Source organism: Schistocerca cancellata, chromosome 3, assembly GCF_023864275.1.
Source record: "Schistocerca cancellata isolate TAMUIC-IGC-003103 chromosome 3, iqSchCanc2.1, whole genome shotgun sequence".
Classification (NCBI taxonomy): domain Eukaryota; kingdom Metazoa; phylum Arthropoda; class Insecta; order Orthoptera; family Acrididae; genus Schistocerca; species Schistocerca cancellata.
In genome coordinates, this window is record NC_064628.1 from 780973483 (window position 1) to 780999633 (window position 26151).

The window sequence follows — 26151 nt, forward strand, 5'->3', positions numbered from 1 at the left end:
GTATTTTGGGTCCACACAAATGGGAGGAGTTTCCCTGTCGAGCTACTTTGGTCCTGCGACGATTTCACTGTTCGGAGACGAGACGTAGCACAGTGTCCATTCGCGCGTCTCGTCCCGGGGATCTCGTAACTACGGGAAGCGGGCACCGGGCTTATCGGCTTTGCGGTGGAGGGTGGGCGCGAGTCTAGGCGGCGCGGCGCGGGCCGTGAGCCGGCGAGCCTCATGAGGAGTGCCCCAGCGAGTGGTGTCCGGCCAGCGAGTGGAAGTAGGGGTGGCCGTACGGCTGGGACGGCGGCGGCGCGGCGGCGGCGGCGGCGGCGGCGGCGGCGCCCGCGCCCGGCAGCGAGTAGGGGTAGGGCGCGTACAGCAGGCCGCCGTGCTGGTGGTGCGAGTAGGGCGAGCCGCCGAAGGGCGGGCCGGCGACCGCGGGCCCCGCCGGCGGCACCGTCGGCGAGTTCACGTCCATGCCCGGGTTCTGCTTCTTCCACTTGGTGCGCCGGTTCTGGAACCAGATCTTCACCTGCGTCTCCGTCAGCGACAGGCTGAGCGCCAGGTTGAGGCGCTCGCACACCGACAGGTAGCGCGTCGTCTTGAACTTGTTCTCCAGCGCCACCAGCTGCTCGTACGTGAAGGCGGTGCGCGCGCGCCGCGGCTTGCCGCTGCCGCCCCCGCCTCCCGCGCCGCCGCCGCCGCCTCCGCTGCCGCCCCCCGCGCCGCCACCGGCGCCGCCCTTGCCGTCGCCGCCGCTGCCCGACTTCTTCTTCTTGCTGCTGCCGCCAGAGGCGCTCTTGTCGTCGGACGCGTCGCTGCAGAGGTCCTCCCGCACGCCGCAGGAGTCGTCCTCGTCCCCCGTCAGCTCCTTTCCTGAAACACACGCATTAATTCCAATTTAAAATCGTAATACCTTTTCACTTACGCTAATACAATCTCCAATTATCGATCATTAGTCAAACATCCCATCCCTTTTTATTAGTGTCTTACTAGGCATGCGCCAACAAATCCCCCAAATTTTGTTGACAGTTGCTGCTATCTTCGTGTTGACGTCAGAAACTTCTCAGACTGCCCTTGCATTTTAGATCAAAGTGCAAGACGATATGAGAACTCGTTAAAAAAATGCAATAACTTCAAACAAGTATAAGCTGCTCTGAAGTAATATGTTTTGAGGCACAAAGGAATTACTGACCTGGTCTGCCACTGGGTATTGATTTAATTCAATGAGGAAAGTCGAAAATTTGACCAGAGAGGGATTCGAAACCGGGTCTTTGCTTGTGAGGCAGATGCGCAACCATTGCGCTGTCCAGACACAGTGGTCCGCCGTAAACATCTCCTATCAGACCCGTATTCTCGACTTATCCACAGACAACGAATGTAGTACCCTCTCAGATTATTCTCATTACTCGCGGCATTTCGCCAGTTGCCGTAAGAGTAAGAGCCTGCTGGGCATCCGCACTAAAGAAATTATTAGCGGTCCTCACCAGAATTATATGTTTTTTTCGAACATGCCTTGCTGAATTTTGTATATATGTGGCGTTCGTTCTTTCGGACATGTCCGAAAGATCAGACATCACATACATATAACACAGGGGAGGACATCTAATGATCTCTTGAGTCCGGATGCATAGCAGATTCGAACTCTTACGGGAATCGGCGAAATGCCGCGAGTACTGAGAACAATGGGCAAGTGGTACTAATGTGTGGGTAAGTCGAGATTTTGAATCCGACGAGAGGCGCGCTGGGGTGGTCCGTGCGCTGCACTGATCACTGCATCCGGATGGCTTAGTGGTCAGAGCATCTGCCTTGAAAAGGGGAGACATGGCTTCGAATCCTGCACAAATCTTCGACTTTCCCCTGAAGCCTATGTCTGTAATTCCTTTGTGTCTCAATACATATTAATTCAGGCCACCTCGTTACGACAAATATAACTTGAAACAGTAGTTCCTTCAAAGAGTTCTCACATCATTTTATGCTTTGATCTAACATACGAGGGTAGTCTGAAAGAAAAGACACCACATTGATCTTTCGTATTGAGTCTATCGCGAAAGGAAAAGTCACAGAGTGGGTGAGAACGCAATGCTATTTCAGTGATAGACCATATCCCAAGAAAAAAGCTTAAGTAAAGACTCAGTAAGTACAATAGTAGTTTTCTTGGTTGTTTTTGCCTTTTACGTTTCACGGTCTTCAGGTCAGTTTGTGAGCGTCAGTAATAGAATAATTTCTCCATTGGTTCCAATGCTTAATACGGCGTTTATTGGCTGTTTTAAAATGCGTTTCACATCACGACTCGAGTGTCAACGTCCGAACCATTCATCGAAACATCATCAATATTCGGAACCGAAGGGCCTCTCGTATACCCTTGATGACTGCACGATACAAACTTTTACGCCTCACCTGGGCCCGTCAACACCTACATTGGAGTGTTGATGCTTCAAATAGCTCTAAGCACTATGGGACTTAACGTCTGCGGTCATGAGTCCGCTAGACATAGAAGTACTTAAACCCAACTAACCTAAGAACATCACACACATCCATGCCCGACTCGGGATTCGAACCTGCGCCCCTAGCAGAAGCGCGGTTCCGGACTGAAGCACCTAGAACCGCTCTGCCACAGCGACCGGCGGACTGTTGATGATTGGAAACACGTTGCCTGGTCGGACGAGTCTCGTTTCAAATTCTATCGAGCGGATGGACGTGTACGGGTATGGAGACAACTTCATGAATCCATGCACCCTGCATGTCAGCAGGGGAGTCTTCAAGCTGGTGGAGGCTCAGTAGTGGTGTGGGAAGTATGCAGTTGGAATGATATTCTGTCTGATCACCTGTATCCATTCATGTCCATTGTGCATTCCGACGGACTTGGGCAATTACAGCAGGACAATAAGACACCTTACACGTCCAGAATTGCTATAGAGTGGCTCCAGGAACACTCTTCTGAGTTTAAACACTCCCGGAATACTCTTCTGAGTCGACACTCCACAAAAGTCCGCAGACATCAACATTATTGAGCATAGCTGGGATGCCTTCAACGTGCTATTCAGAAGAGATCTCCACCCCCTCGTACTCTTACGGATTTATGGACGTTCCTGTAGGATTCATGGTGTCAATTCCCTGCAGCACTGCTTCAGACATTAGCCGAGTCCATGCCACGCCGTGTTGCGGCACTTCTGCGTGCTCGCAGGGGCCCTACACAATATTATGGAGACGTACTAGGTTCTTTGGTTGTTCAGTGTAGAAAAAAATGGTTCAAATGGCTCTGAGCACTATGGGACTTAACATCTTAGGTCATCAGTCCCCTAGAACTTAGAACTACTCAAACCTAACTAACCTAAGGACATCACACAACACCCAGCCATCACGAGGCAGAGAAAATCCCTGACCCCGCCGGGAATCGAATCCGGGAACCCGGGCGTGGGAAGCGAGAACGCTACCGCACGACCACGAGATGCGGGCTTTCAGTGTAGATGTGGGATAGTTTTGATCTGACAGTGATTAAAATCGCGTTGGAAAAAGCTGCAGAGTGAAAGTAAATGTAGGTCGGATCAAGATTTAGAACATATAAACCAAATTTGGCAGCCTGTTGCGCTTAGCAGGTATTCAGAGATAAAAGGCTAAGCGCAAGTCAGAAATAAATCCAGAGGGGCATCAAACAAGTTAAAGGGCCACAGGTGTTTTCTACGTAAAAAACCTAAATACTAAATATTAGAGAATATTAAGTTATTGCGATCAAGAAATTGAAAAAATTCCGGGAGAGCACATCTAAATAAAGCTGAACTTTTCACTGAAATCCACAAAAGTTTTCTCTGGTGGTTGGGTGCTTATGTTTGTCGAGTGCCATCAAAGCTGTGATAATAGCCGCGTGTCCGGAGGCAGTGGTTGAGGCACTGTTGACTAGACTTCGTTCCGATTAGTTAAGCAATTAGGCATCGACTTTTGAGTCAAACGGATGACACAAAAAAAAAAAAAAACTTAACGCCGAATTCATAGTCCGGCATCCCTCGGAAGCGTCCGCTCGAAGGAGCGAATGATCTGGCAGTCCTTTCGCCGTCCTCCCTCTTAGCATTTAACCATATAAGACTCTCTCCTTGTTCATAATCTTCCTAAATGAGCTCAAGTAATTAAACTGGGCTGCTAATTAGAGTTGCAAGACTGGGGCGGCGCGGGCGGAGGCAGGGATTGTTTTAAAGACCAACTAAGTGTTTAGTTAAATTCAGCGTTTACAAGAAGCGCCGCGGGCCATGCCGGAGCAAAAAGGGTTGAGGAGCGGGCGTAGGGCGGGAGACAGGGGCTGAGGTATAGGCGGGAGACGGCGATGATGTAAATTGCGGAGTTCCGCCGAAACATTGGTTTCAAGTTGTTGTTCTTAAGTGGAGAGCGGGAACAATCTAGAACCTTATCCGCCGTCTCCTCGGCTCCGCCACATTCCACACAAAAAGTAGCAGTAGCAGTTAATTACTTGTCGGAAAACCTCAAGAGGACTAATTAGGGCTTAATGAACGCAAATTTGAAAGACTAAGCAGAGCGAGGAGAAGACACAGAAGAGAAGAGAGAGAGAGAGAGGGAGGGGAGGGGGAAGAGGGTGGGGGGACGAAGGCTCGGGGCGCTGCGACGGTGCTGCTGCGGTGGCGGTTTCTTAATGAGGGCGCCAGAAGCGTCGGTAACTATGGCGGCGTGATTAGGCCTTCGCATTACGCACACGCTGCCGCCTCCGGCCGACCAGAGCGTTTACTGCAGCCCGGCTGAGAGCATTCCGGGCACATGTTCAGACCGGGAACTGGACGATTGGCAGCGTTCTGTTACAGAGGTTGATTCGAAAGGTAGGGCACAAATTGAAGGAGCTGATGAGTCGAAATAAGAGGGCCGCTCAATAAGTAATGCAGCACAATTTTTTCCTCGATCAATTTCGGTTGAAGATATGCGGAATTTGTTGTCGGACATCGTGACATATTCCCGACTGAGCCCTTATAGTTGCATGAAGCTCTGATAGGTGGCAGCGCTATATGTAGTCTGCAAAATGGCGTCTGTAAAGGATGGGCCTTCCGGGCGGAGAGCTATCATCGAGTTTCTTTTCGTGGAATACCGGAGCACCGGAGATACCCATAGGCGCTTGCAGAATGTCTACGGAGACCTGGCAGTGAACAAAAGCACGATGAGTCGTTGGGCGAGGCGTCTATCCATCATCGCAACAAGGTTGCGCAAGCCTGGCCGATCTCCCGCGTGCATGCTGGCCGCAGACAGTTGTGACTCTTGCAATGTTGGAACGTGCGGACACACTCATTCGAGGCTCTTTTAGACGGTGGATTCAAAAAACGGCGGATGAGTACGCAGCAAAATATACACTCATGCTCATAAATTAAGAATAATGCTGATACGTGGTGAAACAACGCTCTGGTGAGCGGTTTGCGGGCTTAAATCACCTCGGGGTATGACCATGCGATGCATTTGACCTGCGGTCGTCGCACGGTGACGCTGGCAGCAGTCCACATACGCAGAGGTGTATTGGTGCATGTCGGAGTACGGTGCAGCGAGTAAGTGTGCAGACGTTTTCAGACGTGCTAATGGTGACTGTCTGTTGAAAATGGCTCAAAGAACACATATTGATGACGTTACGAGGGGTAGAATACTAGGGCGACTGGAGGCTGGTCAAATACAGCAGGTCGTAGCACGGGCCCTCCGTGTGCCACAAAGTGTGATCTCACGATTATGGCAACGATTCCAGCAGACAGGAAACGTGTCCAGGCGCTACAGTACGGGACGTCCACAGTGTACAACACCACAAGAAGAACGATATCTCACCAAAAGTGCCCGCAGACGGCCACGGAGTACTGCAGGTACCCTTGCTCGGGACCTTACAGCAGCCACTGGAACAGTTCTCTCCAGACACACAGTCTGCAGACGACTGAATAGACATGGTTTATTCGCCCGGACACCTGCAAGGTGCATTCCACTGAACCCTGGTCACAGGAGGGCCCGTAAAGCCTGGTGTCAAGAACACAGTACATGGTCACTGGAACAGTGGTCCCACGTTATCTTCACGAACGAGTCCAGGTATAATCTGAACAGTGATCCTGGCCGGGTTTTCATCTGGCGTGAACCGGGAACCAGATACCAATCCCTTAATTTCCTTGAAAGGGACCTGTATGGAGGTCGTGGTTTGATGGTCTGGGGAGGGATTATGATTGGTGCACGTACACCCCTGCATGTCTTTGACAGAGGAACTGTAACAGGTCAGGTGTATCGGGACATCATTTTGCAGCAGTATGTCCACCTTTTCTGGGGTGCAGTGGGTCCCACCTTCCTCCTGATGGATGATAACGCACGGCCCCACCGAGCTGCCGTCGTGGAGGAGTATCTTGAAACAGAAGATACCAGACGAATGGAGTGGCCTGCCTGTTCTCCAGACCTAAACCCCATCGAGCACGTCTGGGATGCTCTCGGTCGACGTATCGCTGCACGTCTTCAAACCCCTAGGACACTTCAGGAGCTCCGACGGGTGCTGGTGCAAGAATCGGAGGCTATACCCCAGCAGCTGCTCGACCACCTGATCCAGAGTATGCCAACCCGTTGTGCGGCCTGTGTACGTGTGCATGGTGATCATATCCCATATTGATGTCGGGGTACATGCGCAGGAAACAGTGGCGTTTTGTAGCACATGTGTTTCGGGATGATTTTCTCAACTTATCACCAATACTGTGGACTTACAGATCTGTGTAGTGTGGGTTCCCTATGTGCCTATGCTATTAGCGCTCGTTTTGTGCAGTGCCACGTTGTGTGGCACCACATTCTGCAATTATCTTTAATTTATAAGCATGAGTGTAGATGCCGAAGAGCCCAATGTGGTGCCACATAGCTTCTGTAAGAGGTTATTCTTTGTACACAGTTTGACAGCTGTTTTTATCAGGTGCTGCTTATGACTTAATGGTCTGTTTAAGTAACTCCTTAATACTTAGTTTTATTGTAAGTTAAGATGACAGACGCTGTTGAAAGAACGTTCATTGTTGAGGTAAAATGTGACGATAGTCTGAATATTTTACGCTAAAGGAAGTGAAGGAAGTGAAGTTCGATAAGGCTGCAGGATCTGATGGCTTTCACTCAGTTCCTTCATGATTGAGGGAAGAATTTAAAAAAAAAATGCTCGCTGGATTATTTTCCTTTTTACTGCTAACGCAAAGCATACCTCATCAAATGAAAAAAAGAAATAAAAACATTTTGGGAGTAATCCTGAGCCAGTGAGAGCTAGTGGACGAAAGTGAAATAAATGGTCTCCATCGAACGAGTTCTTCCAGAACTGTTAGACGATGTACCTCTTATCACGCAGCGTCAGACCGAGCACCAATACTCTTTTTAGTGGAAGTGAGTACCGTACTCAGTCCCTTATTATATCCCAGGCCATGGATCGGAACGGGAAGTCCAGTATCATGGCCACTTTGTCTCCGCCACCCGCCCCCCCCCCCCTCACCATATCTAATATACACCCATATATATTCTTAAGGGAATATGAAAAGCGGTTTGTACATTGTAATATTGTAATATATTGATTATTCCTTGATACTGTAGTGTTGTCTTGAAGCTGTGAGAAAGGAGGACAGGCGCTCCAAGGCGCGGAAGCAGAGACGATTCTGAGGGCAGACGAAACTAGGACAGTAAACCGTAAGGGGAGAGCCCTGCGAAAATTCAGACGCCCCCAGACGCGGTCCCAGGGCGCTAGTTACTCTTCAAGGAATTAACACGCAACTTCATATGTTGTCTAGACGCTGTGGTAGGTTACCACCGTAGAACTTTGTAACCAACAGGCACGTACTAGTGTATAAAGCCAGCTTGGTATCAGCCCTGAGAACAGCAACGTCAGTAGGCTAACAAGAGTTAGAAAGAGAGCGAAAACGCCAAAAATCTGTTGACCTAGTAGTCCCTACTTCGGGGAGCCCGAGGGGCCGGGCTAAATGACGTAAGACAATAATGTTGCAAACCTTCTTTGGCAGAGCAGTTACGTTTAGCTTTCAGCTGAACAATGTTGATACCAAATACGGACTTAGTTAGTGCAACTGCATTAACATCCCCGCCTTAGGAGCAGTAGAGGGGACCTTACTAAACCGTGATTGGCAGGCACCTGCAAGAGACCTACGGGATTGGCTGGCTGGCCTTGAGAAGGAAAAACAGTGCCCCCACGCGACTCTTTAAGCGTATACGGAATGAGTTTTTCGATGAAAAAATCGATTTTTGGGTAAATGCATTTTCGAAAAATTTAGACTCTCCCGTTTAATACCATGTATAAAATATTTGGATGACGTGAATAGAACTATTTTAAATAATTTTTTAAAATAATTTCGAGACACGATGTTCCGCACCTTGTATATGAGACGCGAAATATACCTGATATAGACAGCCTTGCTAGAGATATAATTGAGCACAAGAGAGTTAGCTTTTCTGTTGGCTACACTGCTAGACAGTTGACAATATATTCAGCACCATTTGTATTGTTTCCTTTGTGAGTACATCCATGTCATTGTTGTGAAAGTCGTATGTGGAGCAGTCATTGAGTTTTCTTTCCTTCAACATGCCAAGACCTAGTCTGAAGGTATTTAGAAAGCGTGTACATAGGCGCAAGAAAGTAAAGTGTACTAAAAATTCGTCTGATTCATCTTCATCAGTATCTGATGTCCCAGTAGCGACTAACCTCAACACTGGTAGTGATACATTGAGTGATGCTGCTGCCACTACACCGGAAAGTGCTTCAAGAAGAAAACTAGCTGGAATTGAAGAAGAATACAAAAAACTAAATGCTGGGACTACAAAATATGAGGTAATTAACGTCTCTTTATTATCAGACGTTTTTGAGAACAATGTGTGCTGCAAACAATGTGGAAAATGTGGTGTTTCATTGAAAACAAACTTACATGTAAGACTTGCTTGTGAATTAGAGTTGATGTGCAGTTATTGCAAACACAGTGTTACTTTCTTCAATTCCTCACATGTTACTGCAGATACAGGTAAACCATACGATATAAACATTAGACTGGTTTATGGATTACGGTGTATAGGAAAGGGCAGGGCTGCAGGTGCCATGTTGTGTGGTGTGATGAACCTCCCTCCTCCACCTTCAAAATTTAACAAACACATAATTGCAATAGGCTCTGCTGTAGAAGATGTGGCACAGGAAAACATGAAAGATGCTGTTGAGGAAGCAATTGTTGAAAATAATAATAGCAGAGACTTGTCCATAGCTTTTGATGGAAGCTGGCAGAAGTGAGGCCACACATCTCTGAATGGTGTAGTAACAGCTACAAGTGTGGACACTGGTAAGGTAGTTGATGTGTCAATACTTTCCAAGCATTGCAGATGCCAGGAGAAAATGAAAACTAAACATGAAGAGGAGTGCATGGCAAATTACTATGGGTAGTGGTGGTATGGAAGTTGCTGGTGTAAGAAGTATTTATCAACGCTCAGTAAAATGGTACAACGTTAGATACATAAATTATCGTGGAGATGGTGACTCAAACGCTTTCAAAGAAATTGAGGAACTGAGACCCCATGGTAACGATGTGAAAATTTCCAAACTGGAGTGTGTTGGCCATGTTCAGAAAAGGATGGGATCAAGACTTCGACGGCTCAAGGCTAGCATGAAAGGCAAGAAATTGAGCGATGGAAAAACTTTAGATGGGAAAAATAGACTGACAGCTGCTACAATATATCATATTCAGAAGTGCTATGGTCTAGCAATAAGACAGAATACAGCAGATGCAGAATTAATGAGGAGTCTGGGCTCTGTTTTTTCATACAGCTTCAAACAATGAGAATCCCCAACATGGGCTATGTCCAAAAGGAGACGATAGTTGGTGCAAGTACAACAGAGGCAAGGTAACTAAGAAACAATACAATCACCCTCATCACCTGCCACCTGCCATAATGGATGAAATAAAACCAATATTCCGAGACCTCGCAGATATTAGTCTAGTAAAGAAATGTCTTCATGGCCGGACTCAAAATCCAAATGAGTGTGTCAACCATGTGATATGCAATAGACTACCTAAAACTGTGTTTGTGGGTATAAACACACTTCACTTTGGCGTTTATGATGCTGTTTCATCATTCAATCAGGGCAATATAAGAAAGTGCAAAGTTCTGCAGAAGTTGGGGCTCTGTGTAGGACTACGAACTGCAGCAGCTATGCTTTGTTTGGACAAGGAACGGCTCAGGTCTTCAGATAATGCCATAAAAGTATATTCAAAGATGGCTAGACAGCATAGCAGAGCCATCAACAGGAAGCTGTTGGACGATTCTGATGATACAAGCTATGGAGCAGGCTTGTACTGAAGTAAAAACTTTGAAGCTAATTTCCCGTAACTTTAGTTTTTTTGTGTATAAGGTACATTTTCTCAGGGCCTATTTATAGTAGAAAGATGAAATTTTCTGCAGTTGTTCCTTAAGACCTTCTAATATATCTGAATTAAAAGATATGTGGAATTATTTTGTATTAATGGATGTAAATTTTAAAATACTTGTTAAAATGCCTAATTTTTTTAACATTTACAAAAAATAAAATATCTGAAAAACTATACATTATTTTTTCAAAATTAATAGTTCAGCATAAAAGCAGAACATATCTCTGCGTTCTGTGAAAAAATCAAGAGTATCGTCCAAATAACAAATGAGAAAACGTTCCTAACCCTTAGCTCAATGTAACATTGTAAGCATAGGGCGTTCCGTATACCCTCAAAACCCCTAGATCCCACATTTTGGAGGAGTTCTCAGTCAGACGATCTGGGCGCCGAATCCGCGTCCGTCGACTCCAGCCTCGGTCCAGCTCCGCGTAAGTCTGCTCTCTCACACGGAGTGCCTCAGTGGAGAGTGTCACTTTCAGTATGTTTTGTTCTGCAACTAAGTTGTTGCCCTAAGATGCTGCTAGTGTTTGCTACTGTAGTTAGCATCCACACCTGGGACGTCTACACTGGCTTCTGTTGTAACAGTGTTATTCATGCTTTTTCTAACCCTAGGACTAGCCTCCAGTGTACAAGTTAGTTCTGTCTGGAATAAACAACTATTTTAAAACCCTGTTTGTCCAAGTGTCTCCACAACGAGTTCCCTACCGAGTCTCACCACCTGCATTTCTAGTAAATGCCTGTACCAGTGTTGGCTCAGATAGAAGAAAACAATCAAATGCCTTCACTGTGAATTGTCCTTCTGCCTTCTGCTCTGTACCGCTCGGGAGCGCAGACTGACCAGCAGCCCCTTTTCTCCCTCTCCCACCTATGTCAGGACAGGACAACATGGCACCAGTTCCCGACGAAGAAATGCCTCTCGCCACGATAGTTATAGCGTGTGATGAGGTAGTTATAGCGTGTGATGAGGTTCCTGCGATGCGTGACGTACTTAGGAGAAAGCGCCAGAATTTTCTACGAAGCTATTATGCCAGTACTGAATGTGATTGTCGCCAGTTGGAAAGTTGGAAGACCATCTGTGACGTACAACATTGCTGAGAAAACACAAATTATCTTTGCTGAAGTTTCGACGTGTCTGTACCGGTTGTCCTATTTGTTTCTCACATCCAAAAGCTTTCAATGGCTCAGGATTACTTCTGAGACCAAAAGTTACTACTCTAAAATTGTTGTACGTCGACTCCTGTATCAGCTCCTTCAGTTCGTGCACAATCTTCTGTATAGGCCTGTGTATTCTGAGGTCAAACATGTTCTGCAGCCAGAGCCGGTTCGACAATATTTTCTCACACATGTGTAACATATACTTTGGCACACCCCATCCCCCTCCTCCCCCCCCCCCCCCCACCACCATCTATCGCACTTCATCGGGCTCTTGGTAAAACGATACAATATTTCAGTGCCTGTCTTTTTCTGAATTACGATGCATGCATGCGTGTCCAAAGGAACGTGTTCAAATGATTCAAATGGCTCTGAGCACTATGGGACTCAACTACTGTGGTCATTAGTCCCCTAGAACTTGGAACTACTTAAACCTAACTAACCTAAGGACATCACACACAACCATGCCCGAGGCAGGATTCGAACCTGCGACCGTAGCAGCAGCGCGGCAAAGGAACAGGTACTGCGACGACTGCAGCCGTTGTGAAACACATTAACAATACGTCTTAGGAAATAACTCTTTTAGTAAGACAAATAGGATTAAAATTATTTGAGTGTCTGAAGTGGATATGTAAGGATGGTTGATTTTAAAAATAGTGAACTATAGTTTCATTATCTTCTTCCAAAAAATGTGTGTGAAATCTTATGGGACTTAACTGCTAAGGTCATCGGTCCCTAAGCTTACACACCACTTAACCTAAATTATCCTAAGGACAAACACACACACCCATACCCGAGGGAGGACTCGAACCTCCGCCGGGATCAGCCATATATTCTTCAAAAAAATGGTTCAAATGGCTTTGAGCACTATGGGACTTAACTTCTAAGGTCATCAGTCCCCTAGAACTTAGAACTACTTAAACCTAACTAACCTAAGGAATCACACACATCTATGCCCGAGGCAGGATTCGAACCTGCGACCGTAGCGGTCACATGGTTCCAGACTGTATCGCCTAGAACCGCTCGGCCACCCTGGCCGGCATATATTCTTCCATTTGATTAAACTTGTAACTACTTTATATGGAGATGCTGATACTTGTCTGTTGGATAAAATAATACGTAAATAGTTCAGCATGGTGTCGGTAATTGTACTAAAATCGATTCATTGATTGATTTGGGGGAGGCGCCCAAAGAGCGAGGTCATCGGTCCATCGGATTAGGAAAGGATGGGGAAGGAATTTGGCCGTGCCCTAACAAAGGAACCATCCCGCCATTTGCCTGAAGCGATTTAGGAAAATCACGGAAAACCTAAATCTGGATGGCCGGACGCGAGTTTGAATCGTCTTCCTCCAGAATTCCGAGTCCAGTGCTCTAATCACTGCGCCATCTCGCTACGTAATCGATTCATGATTTGTGGATGTTGTACTACCTCAGCTACTGAAATGTGTTAGTATTCGGAAGTGAATCATTATTATTAATGATCTCGTGTGTTTCAGTGGCCTTGTACAAGTCTTTCAGGTGGACGCCACTTCGGCGACGCGCGCCTCCATAATCTATCCCATTAGGCAGTGTCTTACGCGAGCGACAGAAGCGACAAACAGCGAGCGACTTCTGGATACGTGACAGTCCTGTGGCAAGCAGCAGCATCGGGCGAAAACCTTGGGTGTCCTGCGTGCGAGCGACCATGTCGCGCTACAAGATGGCTGCTTGGAGCCAACCAGCTGTTTCTATAAAACGGCGTCCTTAACCTGCAGAATACTGTAGCTGGAGAGTAAGGCTAGAAAATTAGGTTTACTTAAGAATATAAAGCGAAAAGTAATGCTGTGCATGAAATTTACGAAGGGGAGGAATCTCAATGCAGAATTTCATAAATATCATCAACTACGAAGACCACCAGACAAATTCTTCGAATACACGTGAATGAGCAGAGGAGCATTCGACTACCTTATCAATAAATTAAATACGAATGTTTTTTTTCGTGATCAATTACTTTTATCAGCCAATAAATGCGGAAGAATGACTGATTACAAGACTAACTACATAAATACATAGATTGATAATACAAAATTATAGGTAGTTGTGGTGTAGAGGCAGCGTTACTGTACGTAATTACGTGCTTCAGAAAGCTCCTGGGTTCTCTCTATATTTTAACTCTGTTACAATTCTGTATACTAAGTTTCATATATACTGGATGAAATTTTGCAGATATTTGATGTTGCGAACGTAATTCACCAACAGTCAGTGTTAAGGCCAGGCATTTCAATTAATCTAAACAGTCAAAAAAATGGTTCAAATGGCTCTGAGCACTATGGGACTTAACATCTATGGTCATCAGTCCCCTAGAACTTAGAACTACTTAAACCTAACTAACCTAAGGACATCACACAACACCCAGTCATCGCGAGGCAGAGAAACTCCCTGACCCCGCCGGGAATCGAACCCGGGAACCCGGGCGCGGAAGCGAGAACGCTACCGTCTAAACAGTCTGTGAAAGTAAAGCATACAAAATTTTTGAAAAGAAAGTCAAACTTTTGTGTAATGATTTGTCTAAAAGTATGAAATAAAAAGTATTAGGGAAACATTTGGTGCACCTTATTTTCTGTTCATGATTTCGAGCATCATTCAAAGGCACGTAGAACGTTTCTCTGATCTACGTATTTCTTTTACACAAATAGTTTGATAAAATATTTGACTGATTTCTTTCATTATTTATTTTCAAGTTATATTCAGAAAGCATTATCTTACTGACTCCTTTCTGACTATTAAATACTGCACCAATGTGTCTTTTTAATGTGCAAAACAGCTAGGCCTTGAAGAGATAAAATTTTACATAGCTTAGCAGTAGCTTTTCGTGAAATATTTAATTTTTTTCCTCAACTCATTAATTAAGTTTTCGTTAATTACCCTGGATACTTTGAAGCAGCTAAATATTTTCATGCAAAACTAGGCCTCACGCTGGTCACTTTGATACCCCGTTTACCTGTTTCTCTCCCTTTGTTTGGCTATGAAAATTCAGACAAAATATCATGGTATAATTTAGAGGGAGTCTTGTTTTCACTCAGCTCACGCGTTTACAAAAAAGTATCGAGTGTTAAAATAGTCCTTTCTGCGTGCTGTCATTTCCAAAAATCGTCGTTTCGATATCTTAAACCGTTTATGTGATACGACCATTTTTACGATCACTTGATTCCCGAAGCGCAGGAAAGGTTCGGACGCGCCGCGAGCGACCCGTCCGCGGATATAACAACAAATATCAAATGGCTCTGAGCACTATGGGACTCAACTGCTGTGGTCATAAGTCCCCTAGAACTTACAACTTCTTAAACCTAACTAACCTAAGAACAGCACACACATCCATGCCCGAGGCAGGATTCGAACCTGCGACCGTAGCGGTCGTGCGGTTCCAGACTGTAGCGCCTTTAACCGCTCGGCCACTCTGGCCGGCAACAAATATCTCAAGAATGAAAAGACACATCATTCCGTTCTCAGTTTTAAATACAATTTAGGTATATTGGTTTCATTTCATACGCAATAATGTATGGCCTTAAATAAACTATACGGAAAGTCTACGCAATGTGATTTTATCTCTGCAAATTCTTAAAAATTTCGTGCAGCCATGTACTCAATTTCGTGCAACACATTAACTATGACGAATAACGAAAATTAATTCGGACCTTTATCATTTAAGGATATCAAGCTATAGGTTGCGGAAGAATCAATTTTTTTCACCGAATAGTTTTCTTAAAATGGGATGTTAAGTAATTCATAGCTGCCGTCGCGTCCGCTCCACTGCTTTGCCAAAAAGACACGTGGCTGTCGCTCTGTGTCGCGCGTGCTGCAGCGACAAGATTGAAACACGTTTGAATTCAAACGTCACCAGTTGCAGCGGGAGACAGGCAGCGACACAGATGTCACTCACATCGGACACTTCCGTAACTATACTTGCGGTTGTGTTTTGTCGCCTGAAGCAGTCGCGCGCTGTCTGTCGTTTCTGTCGCTTACGACCTTAGTCCCCGGAAGACCTGCAGTTCAACATGGAATCTGAATCACGTGTCGTTGCTGACGAATCTTCAGATCATTGAGAGGTGGAGGCTAGGTTAAAGGCGGACTCTTAAATGTCCGGTGTTCCAACGTGATTCGATCCGGCGACCTCTCGGTTTCCAGGCACTTACTTTACCACTTTTCTTTCTTTTCAACCATTAGGTTAAAAGCCTTATCTTCTACCGACTGTTTTTTTAAAGGGCCTTATTTCCTCAAAATTTCGCATAATGTGACTGGATGTCTTTCCTTGCTTCTTTAAAATCATATTTTTTTCTCCTGGTGCAATAAAGGAAATATTTTTCTTGTGGCACAGTGACTCTCTTTTTATTTTAGCTGAATTTGTTACAATTTTATTCTTTTTTGTATTCTCATTCAAGTAGTTTTAAAGGAAAATCAATTATTTAAGTACCCATCTTAATGAACCTTGTCTTTTCGCATGTTAAACCGAAATGTCCGATACCGTATAAATTTTAGCCATATTTCGGTTAATTTGTTTACGTAAATTATATTTTTCTCACCCGTTTTCTGAACATATCTGGTTGCCAGTAAGCCATTTTTCTGATAATGAATAAGGTCCGTTCAAAAAATACCGGAACATTCGTAATTTCGCGCCAGTGGTGTGCTGCAACGAAATGTGATTGGCATCCCTGCACACTGCAGTTATTAATGTGTAACTGCCGGTAGTGTCAGTGTTGTATGTCTGTTAGTCATTTTTCAGTGCTGTATTGAGTAGAATAGTCTGCGAATTTCGAGATGGCAGAGTTACAGGAGCAACGTGTGTACATTAAATTTTGCGTGAAGCTCAAGAAAACCTTTACAGAGACACACCAAATGATGCAGGAAGCGTACGGTGATGAGTGATTAAGTCGAGCTCAGGGTTACGAATGGTTAATACGCTTAAAAAATGGCCGGACGGAAGTTACAGATGATTTTCGTTCAGGACGCCCTTGGACGTCTACCGACGGCGCTCGTGTCACGAACTTCAACGAAATTATGCGTGACAAACGTAGACTGACTGTCCGACAGGTTGCAGAAGAATGTAACACCTCAGTTGGATCACGTCATGAAATCTTGACGCAGCATCTTGGAGTGCATCGTGTTGCCGCGAAGTTCGTTCCACGCCTCATGCGTCGTGCATGACTATTGCACAAGAAACGAAATCACTTTGCTGCCTCATTCTCCGTACTTTCCAGAACTGGCCCCGGGGGACTTTTTTTATTTCCAAAGTTGAAAACTCCGTTCAAAAGATTTGCAACGATAGACTAGATAAAAGAGAAATCGCAGACGGTGATTCACGCGATCCTGCTGTAAGCGTACCAAGACTGCTTTCGGAAGTGGAAACGGCGTTGGGAGTCGGGTATCAATTGTGGAGCAGAGTATTTCGAAGGATATGATACACAATAACCAAAACGTAAGCATAGAAAAATTTTGTGGACAAAGTTCGGTGATTTTTTAAACAGACCTCGTATTTTAATTATTCATATCAATCCATTTCGTAGTATCGATCTTGTACCATGAAAATTAATAATTACAATTCTCGACTTAAATGTTCTAAAAGCCAATTTACACTAAATATAATAGCTTTATGCTCCAATTTTCATGTAAACAAGTCTTCATTTATAACTTTTCTAATTTTACTATCGATAATGATATCGATTTTATAAAATAACAAGAAGCTCCTTTTTTAATATGGTCAAAATTTGCAACCTTTGTTATTAACCATCGAGGCTATAAATCTTCATGTAAATAATTATTTTCGGAAAACAATATATAAATAACATCGGAAAAACAACTTTAATTAAGACAGTCATATTAATACCACTTTGGATTATATCCAGTTCCAGAAGATACTGGAAGGTGGACTCGTAACGTATAATGTATTTTTCAGGCTAAGTGCGTCAAAAAGCGTCACACTGTCACATTGTGTAAATAGTGTCAGAATGGTTTTACCAATTGTTGAGTATGTTCGACTACCTTCCTTGCTTAGCTCAAGAAAGTTACACAATAGAAAAAGAGACACTGGAAGTCTGTCGAAAAGACTGGAATTATTATATATATCCGCTTGTTTATTTGTTTGTAATTCATACAAACATACCGTTTTTTTCTATTCTTGATCACATTTTGCACACTTTAGCTTGAAGGCAAGAGGAAGATCACTGCCTGCATAAGATTTCGCAATCTGGCTTGAAACATTTATGTACGGTATGTAATATATAAAGTGGAAAGGTTATTAGCAAAACTTTCGAAAAGTACTTGGCCGATTTACTTCAAATTTCTACATTCGGATGAAACAATAAAGAAAATTAATGAAAAATAAAATGCCTAACAAATATATCGTGGTAACCTAACTATGATTTCTGTGTCGGGAATAAATTACCCTGGCAATACCCGTATTGGAGATAGTACCATCAGATGTCACTAGAGCGCGGGCCGAGCGAAAGCTGGAGAATTTGAGAGAAACATGATTGCAAGCTCTTATTATTTGATTAGTTGCCTTCGTTACATACGACATATACCGTAGAAGATCTTTTAGTCAGTGTTTCACAGTTATTTTTGTTATTAAAATCCACAGTGCCGTACAAACGCTGAGCCAGGTCGTGGATATAGTACCAACAATAATCACTAGATCGCGGGCCGATCAAAAGATCGAACAGAACCCGAGATTTCCCGAATTGGGATGTAAACTGTCGAGCAGTTAAGAGTCGTGCTCACAGACCTACATGAAACAGTGAATACCGAACTGAGACAATAGAATACGAATTCTCCAAAAACGAAGTGAGATACTTATCGCAAAATGTAACAATAGATGGCGCAGCTAATCATCTTTTCATACAGCGTAAATATAAAGTATATGGAACATTTGCGTGAAGAAATGAATTAAAAATGCTAATAGAAAATCATGTAGTTTCTATCGAAATTTAACAGAAACAACGAAGTTCTGTTTATCGAAGATAATTAACAACTCAATCTGGTGACGAACGGCGCACGCTAGCTATTGTTCGGGGCCGGCCGATGTGGCCGAGCGGTTCTACGCGCTTCAGTCTGGAACCGCGAGACAGCTACGGCCGCAGGTTCGAATCCTGCCCGGGCATGGATGTGTGTGATGTCCTTAGGTTAGTTAGGTTTAAGTAGTACTATGTCTAGGGGACTGATGACCTCAGATCTTAAGTCCCAAAGTGCTCAGAGACATGTGAACCATTTGTTGTTCGGGAAAAATAAGTTTCGCAGTCTGTGCTAACATGGACCATACTGTGAGCGACTCACTATTTACTTGTTCTGGCACGCAATTTGAGTTCCCCATTTGATAATAATTTTTGATAATGTCTCATAACTGTTGAATTCGTGAGCTGCCGAGACAAGAATTACTTGCTACGTTGTCTCCATGCAGTCCTCCATATATGTGGTGCATCCCCACAGTGTCAGCGTTATTTTGTTTGAATTCAGAATTCAGTCCAGATTTTTAGAAAACTATGCTCTCTGATAACCTCATGTGTATTGTGTCTAATTATTAGAACAAATGAACGATTTATTATGCTCAGATTTGATATAAATTACGAGATATTTTAAATTCTCCTACAACTTTTCCATGGTTAGGCGACACACTAATAATAAGTGTAACCTGTTGCACCCCTAAGCTTGTTGTTATCACAGTGACACTGTTATTGTTGTGCGCAATAGGCAAGCTCAGCGAACATTCTCTTATCATTCTTTAGGGTAACGAGCATTGCACCCGCTCGTCTTGTCGCTTAAAAGTCTGTTTATTGACTGTGGAGAGCTGTGTCTGTTGCCTCTAGGATTATAAGTTTGCTGTGCGTTGTTTCATGACTATTTCGCTAATGTCCCTGCAGTATTCGGATGTAATAAGCAAGAACATTTTATAGCAACGTCATACCATAACGCAGGTCCAGGGTCACTGTCCAAGCAAACAGCTAAAACTTTCAATTGCTAGGGAAATTATGGATGCGCCGGTGAGCTGTTCATTACTAAACGGTCCTGTCATATGACTGAGAGCTTATTAATTCCTGTTCGATTCTTTATTTGTTTACGGTTCAAAATGGTTCAAATGGCTCTGAGCACTATGGGACTTAACATCTGAGGTCATCAATCCCCTAGAACTTACAACTACTAAAACCTAACTAACCCAAGGACATCACACACATCCATGCCCGAGGCAGGATTCGAAGCTGCGACCGTAGCGGTCACGCGGTTCCAGACTCAAGCGCCCAGAACCGCTCGGCCACAACGGCCGACTTTGTTTACGGCCTTGTGCAGCCACCACATCGCACATATCGACACATGAAAGTCCTGGGAAGGATCGTAACACGTGCTGTTACAATAGTAAGCGCTTTTGCTGCTCATGGGCCACGTTCCTTCCCACGAGGATTCTGCCATTCACGTCACGTTGTGACGTCACAAAACTCGACCAGCCCCACGTTTACTTTCACGTCCCCTGGCAGAACGGCTTTACCACGGAATCCTCAATCCAGTCACAAATTTAGCCACGTGTCGTTCGACAGAGAATGACGAAAACCGTTTTGGACGGGGCACAACAGAGCCCTCTGTCTTCACCGAAGTGCAGCAGGAACGCTCCCCCCCACAACGGTCGTCGTCGGCCACTTTGCGCGTCGGTTGTGGGCGGGCGGTGTCGGCGGCGGTCGCCATGGCAACCGGCTATCAAGCGCGAGTGTTGACACAGTGGCCAGCTCCGCTCCGCTCCGCGCCTAAACCAGTTTCATTCAATTAATCAATGGGGGAAACAGCGCCGGCGCGCCACGGGGAAGAAAATAAACAGCACATAAAAACTTGATAATTAAAACTCTTCCACCCCCACCCCTCCTCCCCTGTCCTGTCCGGCGTGAGCCCTCTCCGCGCTGCTTGCGTCTTCCGTCCCGCCTCGCGTAAATTAACTGCCCGCTGTGCAAAGAAATTGCTGCCGCACATTCGATAATTAAATTAAATAGACAACGCCGCGACTCGGTATGTACACTCGGTTCTTTAATTTGCAATTATTGCGAATAAGCCTGTCCAAATATTACGAGTGAGGGAATAAACAAGGGTAAATCCCGCCGGTCCGCCGCAAGTACCTCTGAGACTGTTTGCTCTGTTCAGTTTGGACGGATCCTATTTCATATTTCCTCCGCACACAGCATTATCGAATGTATTCCACAGGACGGGCGTGCGCAATCTCCCCGATTTATTCTGCGTGGACAACAGAGCGGGCTGCTCGGAATGAGACATTTGCTGAACGTGTGGCGGCAGAGTTTGCGCTGAAGTCAGCCCACAACCATGTTTTGAGTCGCAGTTCAAACCTGGATCTTCGTACTTCGGGAGAAAGTCTCTCACACATTTCTTCTTCACTTCCCGTTATTGGCCACTGGCTGCAGTACCAGGCTTTGCTCGGTAGGTTCAGTAGCTGTCACACAAAGTGATTGGCCCTGCGCCTTGTTGATGCTCAAAGCGAATGCATGCCGCATGGTAATCGAAACTAACAGCCACGCTTCCTAACGAGCACACCAACCAACAGTCAAATAAGAAATGACGATGTAAATGAATTTAAAAACTCAATTTACACAAAAGCATGAAGCAGACCACAGCTTCACTTCTGAAAAAAACCACCTGTCTACCTGGAGAGGCCTCTGTCTCCAAACAAGGTTCACTGAATGTCTTCTGCCGACAACAGGACCATGAGACCACACCAGGAGTGCACCTTGCCAGTGTGAAAAACGCGAAAGTTTCCTTCCAAGGCCACATGTATAGCACTCTCAGCAAAATACAGTGAGTCCAAAAAGTATTCGTCTAGCAGCATATCTTTGAGAAAACAAAGTCTGTGTTACATGAAAAGAAATTTATACAAAATCTAAAGCCAGCCGCTGTGGCCGAGCGATTCTAGGTGCTTCAGTCGGGAACCGCGCTGCTGCTACTGTCGCAGGTTCGAATCCTGCCTCGGGCATGGATGTCTTTAGGTTAGTTAGGCTTAAGTAGTTTTAAGTCTAGGGGAGTGACGACCTCAGATGTTAAGTCCCATAGTGCTTAGAGCCATTTGAACAATTTGAACAAAATCTAAAGAGCCAGTCGTGTAAGAAGTACCTCGGTATGTCATTTTGGTTGAAAAGCAAGGAAAGAAATACATCCAACTCGACAGCAAGGTTAACAAAATAGAAGATGTAATACAAGAAATAGTTCATAACAGTGTGCGATTTGCAGGAGGGGATGGGGGGGGGGATTTCCCCCCTTCTGCATCAGACCATCCCCTCCTCTAGTTTTAGTTTATGCATCCCAACCAGGGATGTTTATTTCCCAAGTACTGGAGTAAAACTTTACTTATAATTTAAATTTGTGAAGCCTAACACTGAAAGTTTTTAATACAGTCTTACTATTAATACTATTAATATGTTTGCTTATTAATTTTGAAAAAGTGTTATGCAGTAGTTAAGCATTTCAATACATTTGGAACTAAATGACAAGACGACGCACGCCACATTTGCGTAGCATGCCACAGTGTTGCAAGACGTGGCCCCAGCGTAAACGAGGCTTTAGAGCCAGGTCTGTATTGTATGGTGGATGATATGTGTTGGGTACGAAACTAAAACCTGAAGTCAGATCCAAACGTCGTGAAAAACTGTGAAGAGGTGTCATCCTGCAGCAAGATAACGCTCGCCCACATTCTGCCCGACGGCAGGAGGAGGAGTTGAGATTAGAGGTGCTGGAACATCCACTATACAGTCCAGGCCTGGCTCCAAGCGATTTTCACATGTTTGGACCCTTAACGGAAGCACTACAGGGAAGAAGATTTGAAAGTGATGAAGACGCCATTTCTGCGGTGCAAAATAGGTTACAGCTGCAACCTAAAAACGTATTTTCTGATGAAATAAAAAACTCGTAAAAAGTCGGGAAAACTGCATTGAAGTCCAGGGAGGTTACGTAGAAAAATAACGCATTTTTCAGTTTTCTATTATCAGAATAAGTACAGCTTTTCACAAATGTGCCCTTACTTTTTGAATTCCCTCGTATACTTGTATGTAGATGATTTTGTAAATAAGCTTTACCTATAATGTACTTTTAAAGATATAACAAGGGATGACTTTTCTGATAGTGCATGCGCGTGAATAGTGAGTTTCGGCATTAAGATCTATTTATAAATAACTGTTTAACCATGGGTAACGCCACAGTCCAAGCAAGTAACATATATAATTATACGAGGTGCATTCAAGTTCTAAGGCCTCCGATTTTTTTTCTAATAAGCTACTTACCCGAAATCGATGAAACTGACGTTATTTCTCGACGTAATCGCCCTGCAGACGTACACATTTTTCACAACGCTGACGCCATGATTCCATGGCAGTGGCGAAGGCTTCTTTAGGAGTCTGTTTTGACCACTGGAAAGTCGCCGAGGCAATAGCAGCACGGCTGGTGAATGTGCGGCCACGGAGAGTGTCTCTCATTGTTGGAAAAAGCCAAAAGTCACTAGGAGCCACGTCAGGTGAGTAGGGAGCATGAGGAATCACTTCAAAGTTGTTATCACGAAGAAACTGTTGCGTAACGTTAGCTCGATGTGCGGGTGCGTTGTCTCGGTGAAACAGCACACGCGAAGCCCTTCCCGAACGTTTTTATTGCAGTGCAGGAAGGAATTTGTTCTTCAAAACATTTTCGTAGGATGCACCTGTTACCGTAGTGCCCTTTGGAACGCAATGGGTAAGGAAAGGATTACGCCCTCGCTGTCCCAGAACATGGACACCATCATTTTTTCAGCACTGGCGGTTACCCGAAATTTTTTTGGTGGCGGTGAATCTGTGTGCTTCCATTGAGCTGACTGGCGCTTTGTTTCTGGATTGAAAAATGGCATCCACGTCTCATCCATTGTCACAACCGACGAAAAGAAAGTCCAGTTCATGCTGTCATTGCGCGTCAACATTGCTCGGCAACATGCCACACGGGAAGCCGTGTGGTCGTCCGTCAGCATTCGTGGCACCCACCTGGATGACAGTTTTCGCATTTTCAGGTCGTCATGCAGGATTGTGTGCACAGAACCCACAGAAATGCCAACTCTGGAGGCGATCTGTTCAACAGTCATTCAGCGATCCCCCAAAACAATTCTCTCCACTTTCTCGATCATGTCGTCAGACCGGCTTGTGCGAGCCCAAGGCTGTTTCGGTTTGTTGTCACACGATGTTCTGCCTTCATTAAACTGTCGCACCCACGAACGCACTTTCGACACATCCATAACTCCATCACCACATGTCTCCTTCAACTGTCGATGAATTTCAATTGGTTTCACACCACGCAAATTCAGAAAACGAATGATTGCACGCTGTTAGGAAAACGTCGCCATTTTAAGTGTTTAAAACAGTTCTCATTCTCACCGCTGGCGGTAAAATTCCATCTGCCGTACGGTGCTGCCATCTCTGGGACGTATTGACAATGAACGCGGCCTGATTATAAAACAATGCGCATGTTTCTATCTCCTTCCAGTCCGGAGAAAAAAAATCGTAGGCCTTAGTACTTGAACGCACCTCGTACTAACCCCCTAAGACATCCCCCCCACTGGTAAAAGCACAAATCGCACACTGGTTCATAAACCATTCGCCCACCATCTGAACCTCCCGAAATTCTGCGCGCAGTGATTGATCTATGACACTGACCCACGGCACACACTGGAGCCAACCGTGCGCGGCCCCACTCTATCGCCTGTTATGGTCCTGAACGGCGCCGATACTGTGCAGTTAGCGCCATGGGATGCAAGGGTAGTGAAACGACGCTGATCTAAACTTATTCTGCGCTTACATAATGAGTGCAAATCTTCTTAGGAGATTGCTGAGCTGACCGGAGTGGCCGAGCGGTTCTAGGCGCTTCAGTCTGGAACCACGCGACCGCTACGGTCGCAGGTTCGAATCCTGCCTCGGGCATGGATGTGTGTGACGTCCTTAGGTTAGTTAGGTTTAAGTAGTTCTAAGTTCTAGGGGACTGATGACCTCAGAAGTTAAGTCCCATAGTGCTTAGAGCCATTTGAACCATATTTGAGATTGCTGAAGTAGTCGGTAGACCTAGATCGACGTTTCGGTCGATAATAGATCGATTTTGCGCAAAAAATCATTAAGAAACCAACCACGTACCGCACGCCCTCATACTTTGACTAATGCAGATGTGGGATTTATCATGAGGAGAATGAAGAAGAAACTTAAAATCAGCGCTCTTAAGTTGGCTGGGGAGTTAGAGTGTAGGGGAAAGAAAGTATGTGCCAACACAATCAGAAATACCTTCAAAACGTATGGGTATGGCGGCCAGGCAGCGTGCAAGAAATTTTGGGTTAGTGAACAGAACCGAAAGAAACGTCTTCATTTTGCGATGGAACATAGATTCAAAAAGGAAGACTTGTGGAATAGAGTAATATTTTCTGATGAGAGTAAATATAAAGTATTCGGATCGGATGTCAGCCGAATGGTGTGGCGTAAGAAGAATGCGGAGATGTTGCCAGACAATCTTGTGCCAACGGTTAGACACAGTGTGGTGTGGGACTGTATGAGTGCTGCAGGTTCTGGAAAATTACATTTCATAGAAAGTACAATTGATCGCCATAAGTATATCAACATTTTAAAGGATACTCTGAATCCTAGGGCCGAAAAATTAGGTCTGTAAGGAAATTACATTTTTTCAAAAAGATAACGACCCAAAGCATACGGCTCTATTACAAGGCTGTGGCTCCTGCATAACACCCCGTAACAACTTAACACCCCTCGTCAGAGCCCAGACATTAATCCTATTGAGAACCTTTGGAAAGTACTGGAAGATAACATGAGGAGAAGACACATTTCTAACAAGAGAGACCTAAAAGAAGCACTTGAAGACGAATGGGACAAAATTCCAGCCTCTCTGACGACAAACTTCATCAAGTCGATGCCCAGACGACTACAAGCAGAAATAGCTGCACAGGGAAACCCCACTAAATATTAATTTTGTAATTGATATCAGATTTCCGATTGTAAATTTAAAAAAATTTAGTGGATGAATGCTTTTTGAAGTAGCCCTTGAATAAATTCTCAATTTTGTCAAATTTACTATCGCTATGGATGTCCGTCCTCGTCCGTCAATAAAAATGACTTACCAAGGTTCGTTGCATATGATTGGATGTTCACATTTTAGGTTCGTTGCATATGATTGGATGTTCATATTTTATGCTCCCTTCCTTTCATGTGACATGTACTTAGCTTTTTTAAAAAAATTACAACTAGACGAATACTTTTTGGACTCACTGTAATCACGAAGTAGTGGCGCAGAATGAAACAGAGTCACTTAGCGGTATGCGGCAATAACGCCACATAATTTCAAAAAAATGGTTCAAATGGCTCTGAGCACTATGGGACTTAACATCTGTGGTCATCAGTCCCCTAGAACTTAGAACTACTTAAAGGCAGGATTCGAACCTGCGACCGTATGTGTGGAAGTTGACTGTGATAAGTGTAACAGTTTCCAGAGTTGGTGTATTTTCTATCGGTTTACGCGCTAACTCAGAAAAAAGCCGCTGTGAGTCGATTACACTTCGTAAATTTGCGATTTCGCGATGTCCTGTAGTGAAGTGGCCAACCTAACA

The 26151-nt window shown here is 44.7% G+C and overlaps 1 protein-coding gene across 1 annotated transcript; it reads right to left on the bottom strand.

Annotated features, from left to right (window-relative positions):
• Positions 1-220: 220 nt before the first annotated feature.
• Positions 221-20228, bottom strand: LOC126176562 (homeobox protein slou-like). Its single transcript, XM_049923722.1, has 3 exons — positions 20168-20228; positions 785-864; positions 221-721 (listed from the first exon to the last, which is right to left on the bottom strand). The coding sequence occupies exons 1-3, from the start codon at positions 20226-20228 to the stop codon at positions 221-223; spliced, it is 642 nt and encodes a 213-aa protein (XP_049779679.1).
• Between the last annotated feature and the right edge of the window lie 5923 nt (positions 20229-26151).